The following is a 25,472-nucleotide window of genomic DNA, read 5'->3' as shown; positions in this document are numbered from 1 at the left end:
GCACGCCTTCACCCACCCAACAACCTTCCCTTTTCCCCCCCTTCCCTCCTTCTCAGCCTCTGTCTTGCCTTATCTGTTCTCTCTCGATCAGTGTCACCATAATGTCTTGCCTACGCCTCATGCTCCCCACGACCACTCATCACATCACCGTGATAAGCCAGGTCTGTTCCAGATCAAAAAGGAAGTTGGGAAATGAAGAACTTGGACGTTCCATAGAAAATGTTCAGTAGACCAAAGGCAGACCAACATCCCTGTGCTCTGGAACCCCGCGTTTTGGGGGATGGATGGGGCCCTCTCCAAAAAAAGGCTGGGGAATTTCCAGAAACACCAAGCCCAAATCGGCTTAGTCTCACACGGCAGCTTCCGGATAGCCATCACCGATTGAAAATTGACAGATCAAACTTCAAGCCTTGCTTCGTCGTCCGAGCTGTACGACACAAGATATCGGACTCAATTGCCAGCCTCGTCTGCTTTTGGACATGTACCATCTCAGCAAAAAGCAGTTCTTTTTGATCCTTGGGCTTGCATTCGATCTGATGCCTCGCCGGTCTCGTCATCATGCAGACATACGAACACTACCCCGCATCCCAATCTACAATTTCCAGACTTTTTGTAGACTGTGAGGGGGAACCAGCACTGCAAACTATCATCATAGAATAACTAAACTGGCCGACAGGCACCAAGGCGAGAATATAGCCTAAACAATATTTCCTGATTCCTCTCCCGCTGTCTTTGTTCTCTGTCTCTGGTTGGAAGTCTCAAGATCATGTATATTTTCTACTTTGTAAACCGAGCAACTTCGCTCTCGAACATCGCCAACATAATCTGTATATCATGACACCACCACTACCACCACCACTACTACCACCACTACGACAACAGACAGCTTTCGCTACGCCACATACCACTAGCCACGCATACCATCATCTATTTGCTAGGCGAAGTCCTTTCGGCGAGATTTGGTAAACGAATACGCGCAGTAGGCCGTGTCTCGCTTCGATCCATAATGGGGTGATATCGTCATTGCTACCTCCTACTAATGTAGCAAAAGTGGATTGTGATCTTCTTGTCTTCAGCGAACTGGTCTCTCTCGCAAGCATGGTACATTTGCCAAAAAAAAAAGGAAAAAAGCCAAGAGCTTGTCAGAACACTTTGAACATGAAACATTAAACTTCTTCAAACAATCTGGCATCACCCCCCAAAGATTTCATAGCACAGAATAGCCATCAATAACCGCCATCCTAACCCCCCCATGAGCTACCTAGCTACCTATCCTAATCTTCCAAACCTTCCTCATTCCAAAAGGATGAAAATAATACATATACAAATGTTTTTACCGCGTGGCATTCTTCTTTCTTTCTTTCTTTCTTTCTTTCTTTCTTTCTTTCTTTCTTGTTTGTTACTTTCCCCACCCTTTCATCATCATCCATCATAACTCGAAAAAAATGGAAAAAAAAAATTGGGAACGCAGAGATCTAAATGCCACACCACACCTAATCACAACCCCCTTCTTCATCGACACAAACATCCCATGCTCCAAACACGCGCCAGAAAAAAAGCAAAATGACACACACAACAAATGCCCCTACGCTTACTTCGCTTCTGATGATAACCCTCTCTCTCTCTCTCTCGTATATATGACAACCAACATGACACATTTGTCCCCAAAACTTCCAAGTCCATCCCAATACTAATAATATTATATAACCCCCTCCGCCCTTCCCTCACTACGGCATGGGAAACCCCAACCCCATGCTCCCAATCCCCTGCACACTCAGCGGCAAGCTAAACTTCCTCAACACCTCCGGGTAGTCCCCCGCCATCTTCTTATTTGGCTTCTTCTCCTCCACCGTCCCCAAGCTGTGCGGTCTCGCCTTACTGCCACCACCACAACCACCAGTTTCTTCCGTCTCTTGTTGCTCCTCCCGGTGCTCCCCCTCTTCATCTGTTGTCGTCGTTGTAGTGGTAGTAGCAGTAGTAGCAGTAGTAGTAGTAGTAGTAGTAGTAGTAGTAGAAGACAACCTCCTCCACCCCCCACTAAACCCCCTCTTCCTCTCCCCAGATTGAAAACAACCGTCACCACCAGGCTGGCGATCGCTCTACTTCGCCAACCAGGGGAACTTTTTCTTCGTGCTGCCCTCCCCCGCCCCCGCAGCCCCGGCCGCGCTGCTGGCCTCGACCTGGATGGATCGTTGATATATATCCTTTTCACAAAAAATTAGTAACCATTATCCACTCCGACAGAGTAAATAAAACTCACCTCCTCATCCCCCATCAACTTCCCATCCAAAATCAACTCCCTCACCTCCCCCCTACTCTCTAACTTCTTACAGTTGATCCTCCTCCCCCCCTTCCCCACAAACGTCTTGCTCCCCTCCTCAGCACTCACCAAATCCCGTCTGTGCAGCGGCATAAACGGGATCCTCGGCAGCGGCGAATTCTCCCACGCCAACCGGTACGCGAAATGGCTCTTCTGCGTCCCCATCAGCAACACCAACCTCGCAAACCTCTTTTGCGTCTCCGCGCTAACAAGCTGCCTCGTCTGCGACAGCCGGTGGATCGCCGTGCCGTTGATCCCCGCCAGCACGGCCGCCAGACCGTTGTAGTTATTCATTTGCCTCAGCTTCAAGGCAATCAGCATAAACTTTTCCAGACACGAAGCCCGGTGCTTGGCTTTATCTCTGATCAAAATCATGTTGGCGACCCATTTGGCAATGTGGTTAAAGTGGGATATCATTCTGTTGACGTTCTTGAGGCTTTTGCACTTTTCTTTTTGTTCTCGGTTCAGCGAGACGTCCCGAACCAAATCCCGGATCCGGATCGAGCTGAACATGACCCAGTCTATCCTTGTGATCTCGTCGGCAATCTCCTCCGTGTCGAGCTCCATGAACTGGTGCCAGCGGAACTTGTTGAGCGCCAATGAGGGCATCGGCACCAGCGTGGCCGCTTCGCGCTCGTAGTCTTCCAGCGTGTGGAATTGATACCGGGCCGTTGTCCGACCATGAATATCTGACCCCGATCTCTCTGAGCTCTGGGAGGGGCGTCGGTGGTGGCTGGAGGGGGGGTTGCTGGGGTCGTCGAGTTGGAGCGAGTTCATCGATCCCGTGATGCCCGTGTGTGGTCGGCTCAGACCTTCAAACATGTTGTCTGTCTCGTCTATTGGGTCTGATTTTCCCCAGCCCGTGTCGTCGTCCTCGACCACCTGGTGTTCCAGGTGAACACGCATCTGCTGGGCAGCCGTGACAAACAGCGGATCCAAAGATAATTCTCCGACCATCTCTTCCAGACTTCGTTTCGTTGCCGGCCTGGCAAAATCCCCAGGATACAACGACACCCACTTCGCCACAGACTCGACCAGCCGCGCCTGAGCCTCCACCTTGATCAGAATGTGCGTCGTCTTGTCTTCCCTCAGCTGGTCGAGACGAGCCCGAATCGAGTTTAGCAGATCGGAAGGCGCGGCAAACTTTCGATATAGGCACAAAAAGATATCGGCAAAGTTTTGGTCCGCCTTTGCCATCTTGGGCGCGACAAGCCTGTCGACAAGGTCGTCGAAACTCACTCCCGCCACCTTGGCTGGCCTGTCCAAAAAGTTCTCATCGTTGCGCTGCAGTATTGGTATGTCGTCCGAATACCGATACGATTCTCCGTCGGATTCAGACACATCCAAGAACGACTCGGCGCCGCTGTCCAGTCGAATGCCCGGTTGACGAAGCATGGCTGACACTGTCGTTTGCGGGCCGTCTTCGGGAACGGCCAAGCCCAAATTTGAGTTGCTGTGCTGAGCAACAGAAGAATAGTCTAGTCTGGGCGACCTCGAAGTCTGGGGCCTGTAGTGACTTTCGTTTGGGGGCGGTGGGAAACCCCGCAAGAGTGACAGGTCGGAGCTTGCCCTGCTGTGTTTACTGTGTTGGCTGATTGGCCGTCCGTTGATCATTTCTTGAGGGGTATCCAGACTCGCCGAGGCAGCGCGTCTTCTGGTCATCGATCCTTCCGGTTGTTCTCCTGCTCCCCCGTCAGTCTCCCGGCTTTACCACCACTGCAGCGATAATATTCTCACCTCGCTTGTTAGCCAACGCGGCCTTTAAAGCAGCCTGGAGACAATCCTGAGCGCTTCCCGGCACGTTGAAAGACGTTCTGAAGTGACCGGCACAGGTGGGAAAGGCAGAAGCAACATCTGCCACGTCGATCTGGCGGGCTTCGTCGGGGGCGTCGCATTTTGTGGCGGCGAGAACCGTCGGCAGGGAAGAGTTGGCCAGCGCAGCCATGGTGGAATCCAGCCCTCGCACGCTCTCCTTGTTGGTAACGTCGTACAGGATCAGGGCGCCATCTATTCGTGGCACCATGTGACCGGCGACCTGCTTCGGCCACTGTATTGGTTGTCGGGGGTCCAGTTCGAAACCCTCAAGATCGAGCTCGACCAGGGTGACTGAGTACTGCGTCCCGTCGAGCACATGCCTGAATGTGATCATGTTCTGTGTCGGCGGTCGCGTGGAACGTATCGTTCGCTGGACAAAAGCCGACTTCCCCACGCCTTCGACGCCGATAATGGCGATGTTGATGGCCTCCATGGCTGGTTTGTTGCGATCGAACTGAGAGGTCCAATTGTCAGCGTACATCCATCGTGACCGCCAGAAGGAGCTCTTGTCCATGTTTCTTCTTGAGACTCTTATCAGGTAGTTAGATGACGGCGTACCCAAGGTGTAGGACCTATGTCTTTCAGTGAATCTTTCCTTGGGGGAATCCACGGCTGGCGCTCTTCATTGCGGTGGCCGGCACTCGTCGTTAGCGCGCCAGGGATGCCGGGGGTGGCTGTGGCAGCAGCAGCAGCAGCAGCAGCAGAGGTAGTATTCGCGGCGGTGCTGTGGTAGCCAAAGAAAAACGGGTCGTCAACAATCGAAGCGACCGAGTCTCGCGGACCACCCTCCTCGGCGGTCGTCGTCGTCGTCGTCGTCGTCGTCGTCGGTGGCGGTGGTGGCTCGTCGAGGATGAGAAAGCTTCTCTGAGAGCCAAAGTCAGGAAACGGGAGTCCCCCGGAGCGGTCTGATGAGGGTGGATGAGTGTGAGCCCGCATTGCTTCTTCGCATGACGAAGGTGGACAAAAAGGGCATACCAGTGACTTTCGCGATCTCAAGTCGCCAGCAGCCGCAAGCCGGACAAGACGGGAACAGGAACAGGGAAAACGGAGCCGGGAGGCAAAGGAGGGCTTCTTATTATCGAGGCGCAAACAAATCAGATGGAGGATGTCTCTTGTGTCGTTCTCGTTCGTCGGTCGGGTCGGGGTCTGGATGGGGCTCCTTGTCAGGGTCCTCTCTTTGGGGCACTTGTTGGGGTCCTTTGGGGTGAGAGCGAGTCCCACGAAGCCAGGGCGGAGGCGGCGGGAGTAGGAGCAGGGCACAGCTCTTTGGGAGCAAACGCCGTGATCTTGGCAGGCTGCCGACCCGAAACAGTGCTTGGCTCAGTCCGTAGCGTCGCAGCTAGCAACGGTCGCTTCCGAAAGGGTCGGATTGTAAGCAGAAGCGGTGATAGATTCAGACAGGTACCGAGTCTTTTTGAGCTCAAGCTATACTATACACTGCCGAGTATTATCGTAGCTAAGGTAGCTTTCTTTGCTTCAAGTAATAGCCAAAAGCTGTCCCCCTGCCCGTTAGGTGTCCCGTCAGCGGGGCCATCTGCCATTTCAGAGCACTGTCTGTCACCCACTCACTCACTGCCTGCCTCCCCCCTGCAGACGGTGCTTGGCTGCTGTCGTCTTTGACCTCTTGATCCATGGTACCAAGCACGGTGATGGCCCTCTGGATAACCTGGAAGCCAACTGGCAATTGAGTTTCCAACGGGACTTTTGACGGACCTGGTGGGGTTTGCGCCCGGTGCTTGTCGGTGGAAGGGCACGGCCCGGCGACTGATCAGCGTCGAGGTCAACTGCCAGCAAACACCCATTGATGGGTTGTTGAGTTGTTTGCTTGTCGATATGATACTGACTTTAAGATCCTGCTGTGGTTGTTAGTCAGCGGACTGGTCGCAACAATCTCCATGCATATCATAGCAAAGGGGAGATCTGATAAGATCAAAAACTGGGGCCGGCACTGGACCTTCGCTTCGAACAATTTGCTTTTTGCTTCCAAACGACAGAGACACAACATATGGCGCGGTTACACAAATCATGCAGCCGAGTGCTATCGTATCAATTTCTTAGGAGACTTAACTCGACTTTGTTAACCTCTTGAGTCCCCCTCTTGACTCTCAACAACGGCCTCCAACCACCATCGCAAAGCACCCCCCACGCAACCCAACATTGAACAGTCGCTATCAAATCCAATTTCCCATTCGGCGTGGCAGCTCTCTGTTTGGGCGCAGCTGAGCTCAGGGGCTCTTCAAAGTTCAAAAGTCTTGTTGGATGGCAATATTGGAAATCTCACCTTCAAGTGTCAGAAACTCCCGCGAAGCGTCACTCCAACCCTCTGCCGCCGCACTGCTGCCGCTTGTCCCGGATCACGAAGGGACAATCCCATGCGTGGCATCCTGACAGTGTCCATCATAGGTTTCACAGCAAATCTCACCGGTGAAAACTGTCTCTGTTTTGTCTCTTGTCAACACTCAGATCCGGACGAACCGTGGGTCCGGTCTTTTTTCCCCGGACCCTTCCGGCCCTTGTGGATGACCGGCAGGCCCGCCCCGCTCCCATCTGGGGATCTGGGGTTCTGACAGGGATCGTCACCACCAAAAGCTGGGGAGCGGAGACCGAGCATGGAGCAGGCGAGGCCTTTGTCGGTTTGTCGATGGGGTCAACACCAACGGCGTGCCCTGGCCCTGTTTATGTAAAAAAATAAAATAAAAAAAAAGCGGCCTGAACGCCAGGCCGAGACCGGCTGGTCACGTCTTTTCGATCAAATCACGATCTCGCAACCCCCGGTCAATATGAGAGAGAGAGAGGAACCTTGGTTTGCTCAAACCTGATCGGGCAAGTGTCGTGCCCTTTTACGCCCTTGGCACATTGCCCAGTGCCCCCCGTCATAAGTCACAACCCATCCTCGGCCTTTTGTCTCATGGCGGGTAAAAGGCCTCGTCCCATCCATTCTTTTTTTCTTGCTGCTCTTCAAGTGAAGGTGATACAACGACTCGTGGCAAAGCAAGCAAGCAAGCAAGCAAGCGTGCTGCAAGTGTCGGGCTTGTTCTTACATATGCCCCCCAAGCTGGACGCCCGAAAGGTGCCTCTCGGGGGCGAGGCGAGGTGTGCCTCTTTTACCATATTTTGATCACTAGCCCAAAGTCAAATGACCATTTTGAACCGGACCCCTGACGGCACTACCTTGCACCGCTGCAACAGGAGCTGGTCCAGCCAGACGCGGAGGCGCCCGTTCACAAGGATTCAAAAGAGAGGGAAAAAGCCAATTCGGCATCTGATCATCCTCGACCTCTCTCCTCACACGCTTTCGTGCTTATACTTCTGTACTACTGTAGGTGTCTCTCTGGTCCGACCTGCTGAATCAAGGGAACACCTTGTCCGACATTCCAACGGTCCAGTGGCCTTGCAACCCTGGCTGCATTTCTGCAGGGGGAGGGTTCCAAAGGGGGGATGGGAGGGGGAGAGTTGCCGCCCGGGTGGATTCTCTTGTCCATCTACCGAGTGACTTTGCGAATACATTACATAGAGAGCATCCCCCCTCGCCAACACTTTTCCGGAGTGTAGTCTTGGGGTTTTTATTCATATCGTGTCAGTGTGCGTGTCTAAGACACCAGCCCTCGCCTCTCACAACGGAGCGAGCCAAAGTTTGCCAAGCGACACAAACCAGGACGGAGATACCACTCACTATCCGCAAGGAACCCCGCAGACCACAAACCTGGGAGGGACCGCAAGGCGTAACTTTACTTTCAACCGTGGGCCAACTCTATTTCCAGCAGAATCTCGGAAAGGTTGGCTGTGATCTGGTTTTCCCACCCCTCTCCCCGTCAACGCTCTGTCACCAGGGAATGCAGTTCAAGATGGGCTACTCGAGGGCGCAGCAGGGCGCTGTCCCTCGAGGATTTGGGGGGCCGAGCAAGCCCTCTTCCAAGCATGTGGAGGGACAGCTTGATCCAGAGGATCTTACCCGTCGGTTGTTGCTGGTCCTGGCCGAGCAGGAAGAACATGAGAAACGAAGGCAGCGGAGGGCCGAGCAGCAGAGCCGTTATCGCCGGGAGCATCAGAGCAGCAGACATGGACAGTCACAGTCATCAAAAACACAAGCAGACCCCAGATGCTCAGACCACAGCAGACAAAGACCCTCCCAGGCCAACACCTCCACCTCCTCCCAGCACCCAGAACCCCGGTCGACAGACGATCACTATGTCCCCAAAGAAGCCGCCCGCCAGTTCACCCGCACCACCACCGTCGAGCAAATGCGCTCCAACGACTTCATCCACCAACTCTCCAAGCGAGCCCACAGATACCACAAAGGCTCCAACCGCGAGGGTGACCCCATCGCCTCCACCACCCCGGCCGACCTCGCCCGCCAACTCCGCCAGTCCCAAGCAGAGCGTGACCGTGCCTTGGAGTGGGAGCGTCAACAACGTCAACCTCCCCCTTCCGGGCCATCAACCTCCTCCCCTTCCTCCCAACAACAGTCCCACACCTTCAGAGCCGAATTGGCAAGGCTAAACACCAACCACAACCGCGTCTCCCTCACGGGTCATTACCCCTCTCACCAACCCAGAAGAAACAGCACCGGCGGCGCAGACCCCTTGTCAGCCGATACAACCCCAACCCAGCAGCCCACCAGCCGCCGCTCCATGCTCGTCCTCAACCCAACCCTTCCCGGAGGGGGAGGGGGAGGATCAGAGGACACCACAACCCCTACTTCCGAAGACCCGACCCCCCTCCAGCGTTTCCCTATCCACGCCCCAGAGCACAGGGTTGACTGGTCCCAGTCTGATGAACGCACTAAATCCACCGGGACATCCCGCCCCAGACTCATGTTGTCTCCCCTCCTGAAAAGGGCAGACTCGTTGTTCACGCTGAGGTCGTCAAAGGGTAAGGAGAAGGGTGGGAGCTCGAGCAGTGCTGGGTCGGGGTCGGGGTCGGTGGTGACGAGCCCGACTGGGGCTGGGGCGGGGGGGGAGAATGGGGGGGTGTTGAGTTCGGGATTGGGGACTATGCTGCCCAGTCCTACTAGGGCTGTTGGGGGTGGGGAGTTGCCTGCGCTGGAGGAGCTTTCACCCCCTCCTCCTCCTCCTCCTCCTCCTCCTGCTGCTGCTGGGGAGAAGGGGGCAAAGTCGCCTACTTCGGCGAAGAGTGCCACTAGTGGGAAGGGTTTCTTTGGGAGGTTTAAACGCTGAGAAGATCGCCGGCTCTTTTTACTGGGCTAGGGGTAGAGAGTGTGAAGGGTGGCTGAATAAAATTTTGGTCGAGGGTAGGCGAATGGTGTGGGTTGGTTGGTTGGATTTGTTTTTGGGGTGGTGTGCTGGAAAAAGAATGGAAAATATATATCATGGCACAGGGTGGTTGGTGATGATGGTCATGATTTTACACCAAACGTTGGTTTGGTATGTCTCTGGTTTGGCTTGTACTGGCTTGGTCTGGCTTGGTCTGGCTCGGAATGGTTGGCTGTACCCGTTTACTAGTAGCTGTTGATCAGTTAGTCTTTTCTGCTTTTGTTGCGAGGACGTGGTCTAGACTTCAAAAACGGCAGAGGATGGCGGGGGAGAGGGGGGCAAAGAGGGGGAGAAAAGAGCGGAAAAGCCGTAGATTAATGGTAATTGATATTATTTGATGTTTAAACTTTGATCATCCCCTGAACGCTCCCAGTGTGGTTCGCCCGCGGAAACGACGAGTTGCCTGCCTGTGCGCCTAGTCAGACTGTGCATGCCAGACGTGTTAAATGTAAGTTCACCTACCACGGGATAACCGGGGCTTTTTATGGCATCTTCTCTTCACCTCTCTGCATGCCTCGATGTGTTGATTAGACACATACCACCCTCGACATGACATCAACACATGACATGTAAATATTCTCCCACCCCCGATATTACATCTATACACACCTGGATATGTGCCCTTACCTTCCCCTTAAATTATATATATAAACCCACCCAGATCCTCTTATGCTTTTTCCTTACCCCTTATACCCCCAAAAAAAACCATGATGTAAACCAACCAAACACCCCCCTTATACAAATCACACCCCCTCCTCCTCCCTCAACAAGCCCTCCACAACCCTCCTCTCCTCCCTCCTAACCTCCTCACCAACCTCCTTAACCGCCCGTTCCGCCACCGGCCTCGGCCCCCCATCCCCATCCCCATCTCCATCCCCTTTCCCCTTTTCCTCCTCCCCCAAACTCAACAAATAAAGCACCGCATCACAAAACTCCCTCACCCCATCCCCCCTATCCGTCGGGTCCGTCCTCGCCTTCTTCAGCGCGCTCGCCCCCTTCCTCAACCCCACATCCTTTGACCAAGGCGGTTCTTTTCTTTTCCTGTTATTGTTCTGGAGGAAAGACGGTGTTGTTGTACTGGAAGATGGTGTTGGAGGGGGCAAAGTCTGGGAGTGGATCGAGTCGAGGACGAATGGGAGGGAGGGGTATTTCTTTACTAGGCGCTGGAAGACGTGGGCGTGGTCGAGGAGGATTTTGTAGGGGTCGTTGTTGGTTTGCTGAGAGGGATTCGGAGCGGTGGTTTGGGGGGTGGGTTGGGATGTTGGGGCGGGAGGGTCGGGGGGGTGGTTGGATTTGTGGGATTTGTGGCAGGGGATTGAGCAGCTGGAATAGAGAGTTAGTGTTGAGGTGGTGGGAACGGGAAAAGGAGACGTACTATGGCATTGCGCAGCCGGGGCGGGGGCATTTGTATTTGCCTGGTTGGGTGTTACATACGGCGCAGAGTTTTGGCGCTGGTTTTGGGGGCGGAGGGGGGTCATCATCTTCTTCTTTTTCTTCTTCTTTTTCTTCTTCTTTTTCTTCTTCTTTTTCTTCTTCTTTTCCTTCTTCTTCTTCTTCTTCTTCTTGTTCTTCTTGTTCTTCTTCGTCTGCGCCGAGGGTTGCTGGTGATGGTTCGGTTGGTGGTTGGGTTGTTGTTGCTGATGGTGATGGTGATGGTTGGGGGGAGGCGGTGGGTGCTGTCACTTCTGTGATCTTGGGGCCTTCGTTCAGACCTGGCGAGGCCATGCCGCCATCGTCTTGAGCCATGGTTGTGTGTTCAGTGCTGGCGCAAACTGTAGGTGAGGTTCGAGACGGAGCGCCAATCGGGTGGGAGAGCGTGGAAGTTGTAAGTTGAAGTCTGTGATTCGCCAGGTCGGCTGGGTTCGAGATCGGCGAGACGATTAGAACAATCCTTTCGAGAGTGAGATGTCTTGCGTCTTCGAGCAAGGTCCTTACACACTGGTGATTCGCTGAAGCTGAATGTTTGGGCGACCAATTGGCAACTGGTCGCGTTTTCTATCAACGGCGACCCACATGAAATTTAGAGGAACGGCTTTTCTAGACTGTGTGGATACTGTGCGGTAACTAGAGCTTCACTTACTGCGGTACACTGACTGGCACTGGGACCTCAACTAGTATCTAACAGACGGCATGCTATGATTATGTGTACGGAAGTCTCATAAAGGACGAGACAGACATGTACGTTTGGATGCTTTATTCACATTACCCTTCTCCAGATGTTGAAAGTCCAGATAAAGTGACAGGCAGGGTTCAAAATAAAGTGGGCCCAGCGCCGAGACCTATGACGCAGCAAATATTTTAGCGGATCAACTCAGAACAAACTGTTTTGTCAGCCATCCCGCCGCCGGGTCTCGTCCGGCAATCTTTCGGCCCCTCCATAATTTCAGACTTGACGACGAGACCAACCGAGCCCATCTTACTCTATCTCAACACAATCTATATTTCGCGCCCGTAGGGAATCAGCACACCATGCCATCAACCAAGCTCCTACGAGGCATCGCGCCTCTAGTAGCGCAACCCTCCTCGGCCGCCGCCCGCCGCCGAACAACCACATCCCTCCTCCGTCTCCGGCACCAACCACCATCACAACAACCTCCCCGCCGAGCAGCCCACACCACCACCTCCGGCCTCCGCCCCCGTCTCCAACCCCAATCATGGCACCCAACAACACCCTCTCCCCAGCAGCCTAAGCGCACCATCTTCATCCAAACCGAACCAACCCCCAATGCCAACTCCCTCAAATTCCTCCCCAACCACCCTGTCCTCCCCGAGTCCATCTCCACCCCCTTCGTAGAATACCTCTCCCCCCGCTCCACCATCTCCCCCCCATACCCTTCCCCCCTCGCCGCAAACCTCATGAACGTCGACGGCGTCACCTCGGTCTTTTACGGCCAAGACTTTATAACAGTCACCAAATCCGCCGACGCCGTCTGGGCCCACATTCGCCCCGAGATCTTCTCCCTCATCACCGAAGCCATCACCTCCGGCCAGCCCCTTGTCAACATCTCCCAGCAATCTGCCTCCTCCCCGTCCACAGCAGAGCAAGAGCAGGAATCCGGGGAAAGGGACAGTCTAGAATACGACGAAAACGACAGTGAAGTCGTTGGCATGATCAAGGAGCTCTTGGAAACGAGGATCCGCCCAGCGATTCAGGAAGATGGAGGGGATATCGAATTCAGGGGTTTCGAGAATGGCATCGTCATGTTGAAACTCAGGGGCGCGTGCAGGACTTGTGATTCGAGCACGGTTACGCTCAAGAATGGGATTGAGGGCATGTTGATGCATTATGTGAGTTTTTATGCTATTGGCACACTTTCCAGGAGCAATTGCTGACATGAGAACGCAAAAGATTGAGGAAGTTCAGGGCGTGGAACAGGTGCTTGACGAAGAGGAGGAAATCGCCATCAAGGAGTTTGCCAAGTTTGAGGAGAAGCTCAAGGCGCAAAAGGGAGCTGTTCCCGAGTCGAGTGGGAAGGGTGGGTTGGATAGTGTGCCTGGTTAAGATCTGGGAATGCAGGAAGTTATAGGTTGTATGAATAGGTGGTTTCAAAAAAGCTTATTGACCTAATGGTGTGGACGGGGGAGTCTTGTATGCTCGTGTAAAATGCTGGAAATAGAGATATCATGTATGCTGCTGAATATCATGTAGCAGAATTTAAATAAATGCCAAGCTGGTGGCTGTTATGCGGATCTAGATGTTATTTCACAAAGTAGCTCTGGAAGAGGTGGTCGAGGTAGTCGTTTCTTGCCCTCGGCAAAGTTCAGTGATGAGTATGGTTTGCCTCGAAGCCATTTACTGAGTTGTGACAGTTCTAATGAAGATTGATTGGCCCATCGAGTCCCGGGACCCTTTACGTTGATATCCCATTGAGCTATATACGTCGAGGTAACACACAGTGGCACTGAGCTGTGCATGTCAGCCCATCTATATCTACCTGCCCGCTTGTCAACAACAACAACAACAACAACAACAACAACATAGACAGGGCCCCGCATCCGTCCGTTTACGTCTTCCTACTTGCTTACTCTCGGCGTGACCGGCGGCGTGATTACCTGGCAGGTGAGTTACGCGGAGAATTGGAAGGCCGTGTGGTGTAATTGCCGTCAACGCAAACATGTCTTGCCCCGAATTGCAGCTGGAGAAATCACCAAAGGGAAGTGATCATCATCATCCCCAACCTCGTTACCCCAAAAAGAGAGAGCGTTGTATGTATGTAGTAGCACTGTGGCAGCATGTGTGGGTAGCAATATCGTGGCGTCGTCGAAACCTCCAGACCGGTGGGCAAAGCAACTTGCATAGATCTACCAAGAGGCAATAATGAAATCATCCCTCGGTGACGACGACCTCAAAGGGGATCGGTCGTCCTTCTCGATGCTTCGACTTGCATCAGGGCGTGAGCTCGCCTTTCCCAGCCGTTCAGGGAAGCATCTGGGAAATGTCGCGTGCAAAACACAAACAAAACCCATATTCTATTATGGCATGGCAGAAGCTTGCTGGTGAGACTTTCACAGCAACAAGTGACATCCAGATCGAACGAGAAATCCGGGGTAAAGCGACCCCCCCTCCCCTTTGAAAGGGCGGAAAACAAATCCAGGCCGGATCCCAGCAGAAACGATGCCCTGCTGTCAAAAGTGAACTTTTTAGCGGGGTAGTTTCTTTCTGATAAGAACTCGAACCGCCGTGGCGTCTCTCTCCCGCGGGGTCCCAGCTTTGTTCAACTGACGTCTGTGGTTCATCAATGGAGGGGTCGGGGTTGGTGGTGGCGACAGGGGGGTAGTAACCTAGGGGAAATTGAAATCTGGGGTTTCCCGCTCTCATCACCTCAACAGAGAAGAAGAAGCACACTCGAAGGGCCCGCCCCATTCGAGAAACAATTTAGGCTGATGAAAGTACAACCCCCAGCCGCGTCCCCTCAAGGGTAGGGGCTTGGGCCTTTTCCTCATGGTATGTATGTAGGTGAGGTATGCAATGCAGGGGCTTTGCTGATCGTCAGTTGACTTATGTCCTCTTGAAGGACTCTCTCCTGTTTGTGACTGAGATATGACGATTGTATCTTTTTGGGATCTCGATCGTCAGAGCTTCTAGGTCGTGGTTGGGGAGGCAAAAATGGCCATAGCTTCTTGCGCGAACTGCCCTCTGGCTTTTTGCTGGTGTTAAGAGTTGACCTTTGGGTGCGGGTTCAACGTCGAGCATGGGGTCCGCGTGATGTGTCTTGGTGGCCGTTAGACCCTCTTCGTCAAAATGGATGTTAGACAGCGACAGCGTAAGACACGAGAGAGACCTAGAGAGAGCGGGGCACTGGGGGCAGCCTTCTTCAACGAAGCCAATCCTTCCTCCGTGGGTTGCACAGCAGCATGCGGCATTCCTGCATCAAGACTTGTTGCTGGCCATAGGCCATACGCACATATTCGCGTGATTCGACGGGCATCCAGACCGCGGGAGAGAGAGGGAGAGAGAGAGCTGGGGTTGGTCAATGAGGCGATGGGGAAGCTGGATGAGAGGAAAAAAAGCTTGGAATCCCGGTGAAGCAGATTGAGGTCTCGTGAGTGGAAGGAACCACTGAGCTCGGTGAACCTCCCTTCCCTTGAGCTGCATCGACAGGGCCGTTTCGAGCCTGCTGCAGCAACGAGACAGAAAATCAATCATGCACTCGGGCGGCGCGAGAGAGCAATTGCATTTCCCGATCCTCCACTCACAGCCCATGCTGATGTTTATGTCAAGATATCTCAAGACAAGACGGTGAATCTTGAGAAGCAAGCAGAAAAGCTGACAGCGGGTGTCACCAGCACTGCCCATCCAACCTATATATCTCCACTGACTGAGGCGAGGCGATCATGATCTGAATCCCGACGAACAAGACTCGAGACGAAATTCCTGCAAAAGCGCCGCACACCAAGGACGGGACGGAGGGACCCCCCCTTTCCCTGCATTCCTCTAGTATATCAGACCTGTGCTATATCCAGCCAAACCGCCGTTGCATTACCGACGTCTTCCCCACATTTCGTCTACACATGTAGGTGAACTGACCATTACCTCCTCTCTGTCACCTAACCACTCCGGGGTCGGCAAGTTCAGAATTTTTCTAAGCCTTACGCTTAATAAATATCAAAATAGTAACGTACTGGTAAACTTTAAGATATTTATTTGTAATTTACTATTTAATTGAAGCTTCTTTAATTTTTTCATTTATATTTTTAAGGTTTATAAACTATAGTATTTATTTCCGAAATATATTTCAATTATTATTAAATACTTTATTAAAAAATAAAAATTAAATATTTTTATGATTTAAACTTTTAAATTTGAGAAAAAATAGTAACTTAAAAAAGCGGGATTAACTATTATATTTAGTAAGTTTTAATAGTGATGTTAATTATGCAATATATTTAATTGAAATATTTTAAGTTAATTGTATATTTTTTATATAAACTCTTTATTTTAATTTTAACTCTAAATATCCGTTGTTAAAATGGGTTCCCGTTAGGCTTATTTTACAGTAAGTTACTGCTGTAATATTTTGTAGCAGCAGCCCTAACAAAAGCGTTACACAAGGCAAAAGTATCTCATAGCATACCTATCCAGCACCCATCACATGCTCTTCTAGCACCCATTTGATACCTACTCCGCACTATTTAGTGCCTATCTAGTACCCATCTAGCGCTTACTTAATACTTCACAAAGTATCTACTCAGTAGAGCAGGCTACTGCAAAGCTCTGTATCTGCTGCTATAATAGATTAAAATAGCCTAAATTTTATATTTAGGCCATTTAAGGCCCTGTAAGTGCCTGGAACAACTTGCGGGCTAATCGACCTACAGTAACCTACACTTTCGATAGGCTAGTAACTAAATTTGCCCTGCTTTATATAGCCATAAGCACATATTCTTTTAACAAAACGCAGCTAAATTAAAGCTTGCTAAGCTGAACTCTAGTTTATCTGCCTATTGTAGTATACGAAGCACTGTGAGGCCCTTGGAGGTATACGATAAAAGTCGAGTATGAACCTTACTACAAAGTCAAAGTTGGTATATAGCAGACAAATCACTCTAACTACAGAAATTTACTCTCTATAACTCTATTGCTTAGCGTTGGAAGGCGCTGTAGCTATAAGCTTCAATAGTAAACTATAGATACTAGATATTAAGTCTTCCACTAATGCGAGCACTGTAAGTGCGTGTCTAAACAAAGCTTATAGCTCTGTATGAGACATAACCTTCAATAACTATATTGAGTCAGATTATAGAGTAAGTTACATTAAATTATTTAACGCTTAATTCTTTTTTAATAAATCGAAAATCTCAGTTTACCTACTCAGGAATGGCCAGGTAATAAAGACGGGTAATAGTTAGTTGACCCTAATCCACGAAGTCCAGTAGTTGATAAGGCGGCACAACCCCCCCCGCAATTTGTGTTCCCTGGGCATGGCGGGGAAAAAAAGAAAGAAACCCCATGAAAGAAACGCCTTGTCGGCCTTGACAGAGCTCGACACTGGGCTAACCTCTTTCGTCCAGACCAAACGCATCACTATCGGGAACCCTGATCGCCCAGAACCCCACTGCACTTTCTGAGTTGCCCTCACCACCACGGGACACTCTCGCCATACCTACTGCGTAGACGGAACATCTCTACCTTGGGTCGTTGTTTGTGGCATTGGTGGTATTCGGGTTGTCCGCGGGGAAAGGGGCGGGTAGGATCGAGGTTGAAGGTGCAGCAGGTACCACGTTAACAGACATTCTAGCGTCAACATCAAATTGTTTGACCCATGCTACCACCCCACCAAAAAAGAAAGAGAGCTCCCCGTTTCCACCCCATCTGGCTGCATCTTCCATGCATCTCTAGCCATTGAACACGGCCACGACCACAACCACAACCACAGCACAACATCAACACCGTCACCGGCCGGGCTTCCATCTCTTGGTGTCTGTCGAAACACTCCGCACTGGCTTGGTTGCTCCAATCGGGGACCTAGACCCTTCTAGCACCCAACCCTTGTCTCCCTCCCATCGTCTCTTGTCGTCCCTGTCTTGTCCCCTTCCCTGCCACTTGAGTTCATCACAATACCTACGTACCCACGGTATCTTCTATAATTCCTCTCTTCCGCGAGCTGGGATGCCCACCCAACAGTAGTCCATCGCGCAGTGGATAGTTCTTTGTCTCACGGGCGGTGCTGGGGCTTCGAGTTTCTTGACTGGAGCCACTAACAAAAGACTACGCCCGGCACGAGACCTCTTGAGCAATCTCTCAATTCCATTCCCGGAACCTGGGGGCAGGCATCATCGAGGGACTCTAAACTTAAATCCTACGGCGTTTTGCCACAGCATCATCTTCATTAACCAAACCACACACAACCTTTCGAGCCTTCAGGTCTCTCTCTCGTCTCTCCTGCGGTCTTCAGCGTGACTTGACCCTTCGGCTAGCCTGGCCAGGATCCAGCCACTAACGAGTAACGTGCCTTCCCCGCTCCCACACTTCAACCCTCCTAAAGCAGCTGCGGCAGCACGCTTACCTTGCCTGCACCCTCGCGCATCCATCCTTGAACAGGACACTCCCGACAGCCAGACAGCCAGCCAGCCAGCCAGACATCTTCATCACTCACACACTCTTGTCTCTCCTTTTCCCTTTCCCTGAGAGCCACCCCTTCCCGCCTTTCCGCCCTTCCTCCCCCCTTTTTTTTCTCTTCTCTTCTTCACCTACTCTCCCGCTGCTCGACGGCGGCGAAGACAAGACAAGACTGCTCGGCAATACGCGGCCCACTGCCCGGCCAGATACCCTCAACCCTTCCAGAGAGCTTCGCGCCTGCAATGGGAGGTCGCGTTTAGCGCTGCCGCACCCCTCCGCGAAGTCAGCGCATCGATAAAAAGTTCGACAGTTTTCATCGGAAAACTATAAACCCCGCAACAGTCCGTCGTCTCCATAGGACTCACTCACTAGGGCCGGTTTCATGAGGATTGGGTTTGGAGCCTCCGGTACTACGCTCCATCCGTTCGGCAAGAGTCCGGGATAGACCGTCTTTCATTCCTGTCTTCTGGGTCCCAAACGCCGCCCTCAGTTCCAGTTTGATATCGTCGGCCACGATACACAACCGTACGCTCTACTCTAGTTGACATTTCGTCCTTCACTTTTTCCATCATTGTGCTTTTTTCTTTGGTTTCAACTTTCTAGAGACTGCGACAAATACCCCCACATAGAGTTTCCCATCAGACTGTGTTGTGTAAGTGACCCCCTATTTTCTTGAAGTCTGGCGAGAGGCATACATCAGTTCATTGTGTATGCCCGACCAAGAGCGAGCTGCCAATGGGCTCATTCCGTGTTGCTCGTGGCTGGACTGTGTTCTCAAAGCTCCAGCTCGTCTCGTGTCAGCAGGCAGTTGATGTATGCCCAAATAAACAGGCACACAGTCGATGACAATCATCGCCCAAACTCCACTCTCCGGTCTTGTGCTGACTAGGCCTACAGCTGATTTCCTTCACGCGCCCTAGAGATATCCGATAAACGTCTTAGAGATCTGAGGTTTTTTGAGTTTTCATCACTAGTCGCCACTTGTTTAACGTCATCCGGCTAGTGCAGCGGGCAACTCGATCATCATTTGCCATCATCCACCTTGCTAGCCATAGTCAGGTGAATAGTTGGCTCAGCTCGACCGGCCCATTCTCAATTGACTTGAAATTCCAACCGACGACATTATGAGCTCCGGTGGAGGAAAGACGGGCCCTCCGCCCAAGCAGGGCCAGGGGCCCTTCTCAGGCGTTGCCCCCAGCAGCCAGGCGATACTGCTTGATAAACTGGGTCGGAGGTCGACGCCCGACTCCGAGGCTCTCGCCAGCTCTGACGATGAGCCCGAGGCCTTCCGCCAGGACAACATCCCGCCCACTGTTCAACCCCCGAAACCGATGCGTCGAGCTTCTTGGTTGAACGATACTACGCAGCAGCAACCGTTGCGCCAGAGAAAAGAGTCTTTTGCCAGTAGCTCAATGTCTCCGACAACCTCTCACCCGAGTACACCTGCCGCTGACCCAGGCGCTTCTGTCTGGGGAGCCTCTGCCGGAGTGCTTGGGAGAAACCATTCGGGGAGTGGCACGTTTACTTGGGGAAACACTGGTATCTGGAATACCGACCGAAAGGAACCTCCTTCGCGCTTGACTGAGGTGCTTCCCTCTCCGACTTCAGCAGCGCCCCCCGGAGGTACAGCAAGCTCCTTCTTTGGCAATGATTTCACACAAACCTCGCCCGGCCCTCGAGAGACACCCAACTCTCAGCTTCCGTTCCCGATTCCTCTGCACCCTACCCCGAAGACGTACCGATCCCAGTCGTATTCCGTAGGCCAGCTTGAGCCTTCTGAATCGGCCATGACCGCCGGTGTTCCTTCCACGATTGGTTCCCGAGTCCGGCCGATGGGCCATTCTGGCCTTCAGCACCGTCCTTCTCGGCCTAGCATGTTGAGCGAGATGGCAAACGATTCGTCGCTCGGAAAGGTGAACGAGGATGATGATGACGACAGTACCGGTTCCTTGCAGGGAAGCCAGCATCAGGAGCAGGCCAAGACGATCGAAATGCTCACCCGAGAGAACATGATGCTGCGGCAACAGCAGCAATTCCAGAACCAAGCACGGCTGAGACCTAGGGCCTCTACCTCATCCTGGGGGTTGGGCAATGGCTACTTTACACAGGAGCCAGTTCCAGAGGAATCCGACTACGCCGTTGATGAGCACGATGAAGCTAATGATGGCTCTGAGATGGCAGCCAGAAGGAGCCTTGCACGACGGATGAGCGAGTACGGACCGGGGACTCTTCGGACTCCCTACCTGATTGAAAACAGGAAGCTGGAGAATGTCAAGAAGGGCATCTGGCAGAGCTCACTTGGGTTCGGTGGTCTGGGAGAACCTCCTCAAAGCAGACGTCACTCTTTTGCCGATGTGCCGACCCGTCAGGCTTCCATCAGCTCGATCAGTGAAGCGGCGCTTGAGCAGGCATCTCAGGACCTTTCTCATTCGCAAGAGTTTCCGTCTGCGTATAATGACAATGCCAACTTCAATACCGGCAATCAAGGTAAGGCATATCGTTGGTCTCATATCAGATTCGGCTTGCTGACGTGCTCAACAGTCCCATCTTACTTCTTGTCTGGAAACGTCGCAAGTCCTGCACAGCAAGGTCTCGGACAGGTGGGACCGTATCACAACCAGTATGCATCTCCGTACGGCGGAATGCCTGGTGCGTACGCCAACAGGCCCATCTCACCGCATCGGGGCATGTACGGCGTGACGCAACCCCGGCATACCCAATCACTCTACATCGTCCTGTTCAAGTGCTCCAGAGCCGATGTTTTCTACATTCAGGAAGGCACCGGTCTCAGCGTCAAGCCTGGTGACCTGGTAATTGTCGAGGCTGATCGTGGTACGGATCTGGGCACCGTCGCCAAAGACAATGTAGACTGGCAGACGGCCAAGGAATACAAGGAGCATTATGCTGAGGAGCAGTACCGATGGCTCATGATGTACTCACAAAACGCCACCTCACAAGACGGGGCTGGTGCTGGTCTCATGGCCGCTTCCAACGGCCTCCAGGCCAGCGCTGTGGGCGGCATGGGCCCCCCGAGCCAGAATCATATGCAGGAGCCCAACTCGGGTGAGTTGAAACCAAAGCTTATCAGGCGGCTCGCGCAACCCTATGAGATTCAGGGACTGCGCGAGAAGGAGGGACAGGAGGCCAAGGCCAAGCGTGTTTGCCAGCAGAAAGTAAAAGAGCACGGCCTTAACATGGAGATTCTGGATGCAGAGTTTCAAGTGTAAGTCTCTACCTACTTTGAAGTGAGGCAAAACTTGTGACTAACAGCTGGACAGGGACTGGAAGAAGCTCACATTCTACTACTTTGCCGACTCATACATCAACTTCAACTCTCTCGTCACAGACCTTTTCAAAATCTACAAAACTCGCATCTGGATGTCGGCCATCAATCCGGCATCTTTCGCGAGCCCGTCCCTTGGTCTTCCGGCTCCGAGCGGTATTGGTCCTGGAGCGGTCGTGAACCGGGGCCTGGCGACTGCAGGAAGACGTCAGGACAACCAACAAGAAGGCCAGAACGCCTTCTCGGCGCCCGGTCAAGCCGATCGAGCTGTACGCCCGGCATTTACCATGCCGTTCGCCGAACGTGCAGTGGCTCCCAACCAGAACTACCCCGCAACAAACTTTCCATACAACCCCTATTCCGCCTTTGCGAACCCGGCTGCTCGTGCTGGAGCCATGCCGTACGCGCCCGGCTTGGTTCAGGGTGTGGATGCCTATGCGAACGCTTTTCCTCAAGGAGGCGACTTTGCCGGTCGCGGACGATTTCCACCACCCCAATCCACCACACCAGCAGCCCAGGATCAAGCAGTGCCGGCTCTGGGACCCCAGGCAGATTGGGTTGGCTCTTTCCAGGGACTCTCTCTCAACTCTCGCTAGGACGGTTTCGACGTTTGTGCTTTACAACAGCTACGCCTTTGTACTTGTATTTACTTGCTGCGTTTCGATTTCCCAGCGCGTTAAGATGACCTAAGACGACGAGACTTCGCTCATTTGGAACCGAGATACAGAAAAGAAAGACTAGGGCATGAAGAGATTTCTGGGACGGTCGATCCTTTTCATCACGAGGCACGAGGCTTATGGGACATGTCAACATTACATCATGGTTTGCCCGAGGGCGACCACTTGCTTTTTAAGGGGCGTTGGCGGGCGGTTGGTTTTGGTCAGGACATGTTCCGTATTGCCAAACAGCTGGCTTGGCCTGTTTTTATTTTCTCTTCTCTGAGATCTAATTTTCTTGAAACCTTTTGGCCAGACAAAGTCACTTACATTCTTTTTTTTTTTTTTTTTTTTTTTAAAAAAAAAACCCCCTTTTCAGTTATTTTTTCTTATTTTTCTCTTTGCTCAGACGTCGAGCCGTCGCTTTCTCCATTTGACGAACAGAAGACTTTGCCATAGACAGACAGAAAGGGGAGCTTCAACGGGGGAGCATTATGTAATCTGATACTACAAAACGGGAACTTTTTCGAACTTGGTTTAGGGATGGATCAACTGATATGGGCATTACAACAAAGATTTGCGATTTTCCTTTTTTCTGTTTTTTCTTGTTTTTTTCTTTCTTTTTTCTTTTTTGCTTTCGTTGCGGATTCACTTCTTTTAGTTGGCTCCTGGGGCCTAGTCTTTTCAGGTAGTTGGCGGCTTTTAATTGAGACTGTGCTGATTTTGATGAGAGTTGGTGTGTGATGCTTGAATGTGAAGTTTGACGAAAATGAATCTGATTTGTTTTCGTTTTCAAAACAGGAATGCCAATTGCCGTGCAGTCTGAAGAGCTGCCCCAAGTCCAGAGCCCCGAGCTATCAATCTCAAGTTTAAGAACGGTGGGTCTCCAGCATGCCAAGACGTGAAGTTGGGAGGTGGGGCAGGTGGAGCTTGGACCACACGCACGATTCCAGGATTGGTCTAGCGCCCTGCCCACTGTTAGGGCTTGCGGGTTTCCCTCACAATTGCAAAATTCTCGATTTTCTGGCAACCTTCGACTCCCGATCACGAACTCCCTTCCGTACTAACCACAGGAATCCGGTGAGTGCTGCCCCCCCTCCCTCCTCCCGCCACTGAGACGACGACAATTTCTTGCAGCTCTCTGCTCAGGAACATTTCAATTGCCTCATTTTTCATTCTGGCAACAAAACGCTGACCGGCGAGACTCTGCACAGGCAAAATGGGCGCCCTCAAGTACCTCGAAGAGCTCTCCAAGAAGAAGCAGAGCGATGTCGTTCGCTTCCTTCTCCGGGTTCGCTGCTGGGAGGTCAGTTAATATCCGATATCCGAGAGAACATGTGGACGGTTGGCATCGCAATGGGGTTTTTTTTTCGGGAAACCTCTGTTGCGATTGACCACCGCCCTTGCTATACACTCGTTGAACATTTGCTGAGAGTGCATCAATATAGCTCCGCCAGTTGAACGTCATCCACCGTGCTTCCCGCCCCAGCCGCCCCGACAAGGCCCGCCGCCTCGGCTACAAGGCCAAGCAGGGCTATGTCATCTACCGCGTGCGTGTCCGCCGTGGTGGTCGCAAGAAGCCCGTCCCCAAGGGTGCTACTTATGGTATGTTTTTGTCCGTTTTTTTTTAATAAAGAGGAACAGGAGCTGACCAACCCTTCACTTCACAGGCAAGCCCACCAACCAGGGTGTGAACCAGCTCAAGTACCAGCGCTCCCTCAAGGCCACCGCTGAGGAGCGTGTCGGCCGCCGTTGCGCCAACCTCCGCGTCCTCAACTCCTACTGGATCAACCAGGACTCCACCTACAAGTACTTCGAGGTCATCCTCGTCGACCCCCAGCACAAGGCCATCCGTCGCGATCCCCGCATCAACTGGATCGTCAACCCCGTGCACAAGCACCGCGAGTCCCGCGGCCTCACCGCCACCGGCAAGAAGTCCCGCGGTCTCAACAAGGGCCACCGCTACAACAAGACCAAGGCTGGCCGCAGAAAGACCTGGAAGCGCCACAACACCCTCTCCCTCTGGCGCTACAGGTAAATGCGCGGTCGTCGCTGACCGTGTCATTTTCAATGATGGCAGAGGAGATGATGATGGGGCTGGTTCGGCTCTGGTTCTCCTGTTTCGTGGCATTTCAGACGTGCTTTTTGGCATCGTTGACTGGGCGAGGTCTGGTACTCGTTTGAGGAACTCGGGAGCTATGCTATGGAGAATCTGGTCTTAGCTGAGCAGAGAGAAAAAGGAATGGACCAGTGTGCCGTGAAGGCTACACTCGATGATAATTTTGTCTGTCCATCAGGCGTTGTTTTATGAATGCATTGTGAATACCCTTGGAGTTTGGGATTGATTGCCTCTTATCCTTGTGCCGTCTTGCCAGGTGATGTGACTTTGGCTTTTTTGGAAGGGCATATCAGACCACTCCGTAGCTTGCTACTGTAGACTATGCTTTTGTTTGCCCGTTCCTCGAAGTGTAGCTGGCAGTTAAGTGCCTCGGAAGTGTCAACCCCATATCTCCCAACTTTATGTCGAAACATCGCCCCCTATGCACATGTGACATGCACTTTGATATCACAGGTTCCAAGCTCCCAGGATCAGCCTTTTAATGTCTCTCTGTTTCACTCACCGAGATTTTTTTCTCTCAGTGTCTAAATTGATTGTACAGTTTTGTTTTGATATCCCTTCTAATAAAACATTTTTATACACTTGGTTCATTATTCTCTTTTCCTGTCCCTTCTCCCCCCCTTTGTAAAACTATGAAGGAGGAGGAGCACTCGAGCTCGCCTCTGTGGCAGATGTGGATGTCTCTTCGACAACAGGGGCAGGAAGCTTCTTCCTCGGCCTCTTGAGGTCTTCGAGGGTGAGACCGTTTTCGAGCTTGGTGATGCCGACTACGGGGGGGTCGTTCTTGGTGATGATTTCGTACTGGCCGGGCAGCTTGTTGCCTGCCAGCCTGAAGGCGTCTCGGATGACCTGCTCGTGGAGGACGCCGCGGATCTCGAAGATGACCTGGTTGGCGGCCACGCGGGCGGCCCAGTGGTCGAAGGAGCCTTTTCCTTTGCCCATGCGCATCTATTTGGGGGGTGTTAGCATGGTTCTTGTTGAGCGGTGCTTTCTGGTGGTTGTTCTGGATGTTGATCCCATGATATCAACCCCCGTCGCATTAGGTGCAGCGCTTTTTGATGTGAACCCTTCCTCCTCATGACCCCAGATCTCTGCCTTTTTTGGTACCGTTTTTTTGGGTATCGACTCCATTTGACATGAAAACCCCCGGATCCCCCCTATACCACCTCCCCCCCTCCCCTCGTCCCCTCCCCTTCTGCCTCGTCCCCCATCCCTTACTACATTTGACTGACTTGTATGCCCGTGATTCTCCCGTGTTTCCACGAATAATCTCGCCTCCCTTGCACCATATTCCGTTAGACCACCCTGTGCATATTGCCCCCTGTCCTTATACTTGATTGGGTTCTTTCTTTATCTTTCATAGCTTGATGTCCTTATTTGTCTCCCGTTTCTTTTCTTTCTGTACTCCTTTTTTTTCTCATATCAATTTCTTTGCTATTTCATTTA

At 52.3% G+C, this 25,472-nt stretch overlaps 7 protein-coding genes across 7 annotated transcripts; 4 read left to right on the top strand and 3 right to left on the bottom strand.

Annotated features, from left to right (window-relative positions):
* Positions 1-2,099: 2,099 nt before the first annotated feature.
* PODANS_3_9140 (uncharacterized protein) lies at positions 2,100-5,071 on the bottom strand (the record flags this gene model as incomplete). Its single annotated transcript, XM_001909688.1, has 4 exons — positions 2,100-2,204; positions 2,261-3,999; positions 4,058-4,640; positions 4,694-5,071. The coding sequence occupies 4 exons, from the start codon at positions 5,069-5,071 to the stop codon at positions 2,100-2,102; spliced, it is 2,805 nt and encodes a 934-aa protein (XP_001909723.1).
* A 2,897-nt stretch (positions 5,072-7,968) lies between these two features.
* Positions 7,969-9,312, top strand: PODANS_3_9130 (uncharacterized protein; the record flags this gene model as incomplete). The annotated part of the gene is made up of 1 exon (XM_001909687.1): positions 7,969-9,312. The coding sequence occupies one exon, from the start codon at positions 7,969-7,971 to the stop codon at positions 9,310-9,312; it is 1,344 nt and encodes a 447-aa protein (XP_001909722.1).
* An 839-nt stretch (positions 9,313-10,151) lies between these two features.
* Positions 10,152-10,889, bottom strand: PODANS_3_9120 (uncharacterized protein; the record flags this gene model as incomplete). Its single annotated transcript, XM_001909686.1, has 1 exon — positions 10,152-10,889. The coding sequence occupies one exon, from the start codon at positions 10,887-10,889 to the stop codon at positions 10,152-10,154; it is 738 nt and encodes a 245-aa protein (XP_001909721.1).
* A 988-nt stretch (positions 10,890-11,877) lies between these two features.
* PODANS_3_9110 (uncharacterized protein) lies at positions 11,878-12,910 on the top strand (the record flags this gene model as incomplete). Its single annotated transcript, XM_001909685.1, has 2 exons — positions 11,878-12,696; positions 12,758-12,910. The coding sequence occupies 2 exons, from the start codon at positions 11,878-11,880 to the stop codon at positions 12,908-12,910; spliced, it is 972 nt and encodes a 323-aa protein (XP_001909720.1).
* Positions 12,911-19,092: 6,182 nt separating this feature from the next.
* PODANS_3_9100 (uncharacterized protein) lies at positions 19,093-21,847 on the top strand (the record flags this gene model as incomplete). The annotated part of the gene is made up of 2 exons (XM_001909684.1): positions 19,093-21,191; positions 21,247-21,847. 2 exons carry the CDS (start codon positions 19,093-19,095, stop codon positions 21,845-21,847), a joined length of 2,700 nt encoding a protein of 899 aa, XP_001909719.1.
* Positions 21,848-23,126: 1,279 nt separating this feature from the next.
* On the top strand, positions 23,127-23,945 carry PODANS_3_9090 (uncharacterized protein; the record flags this gene model as incomplete). The annotated part of the gene is made up of 3 exons (XM_001909683.1): positions 23,127-23,213; positions 23,356-23,512; positions 23,578-23,945. 3 exons carry the CDS (start codon positions 23,127-23,129, stop codon positions 23,943-23,945), a joined length of 612 nt encoding a protein of 203 aa, XP_001909718.1.
* A 711-nt stretch (positions 23,946-24,656) lies between these two features.
* PODANS_3_9080 (uncharacterized protein) lies at positions 24,657-24,974 on the bottom strand (the record flags this gene model as incomplete). The annotated part of the gene is made up of 1 exon (XM_001909682.1): positions 24,657-24,974. One exon carries the CDS (start codon positions 24,972-24,974, stop codon positions 24,657-24,659), a length of 318 nt encoding a protein of 105 aa, XP_001909717.1.
* Between the last annotated feature and the right edge of the window lie 498 nt (positions 24,975-25,472).

Source organism: Podospora anserina, chromosome 3 (assembly GCF_000226545.1).
Source record: "Podospora anserina S mat+ genomic DNA chromosome 3, supercontig 2".
In the NCBI taxonomy this organism is placed as follows: domain Eukaryota; kingdom Fungi; phylum Ascomycota; class Sordariomycetes; order Sordariales; family Podosporaceae; genus Podospora; species Podospora anserina.
Note: the sequence above shows the minus strand (reverse complement) of the source record. Positions and strands in the feature narration are given on the sequence as shown.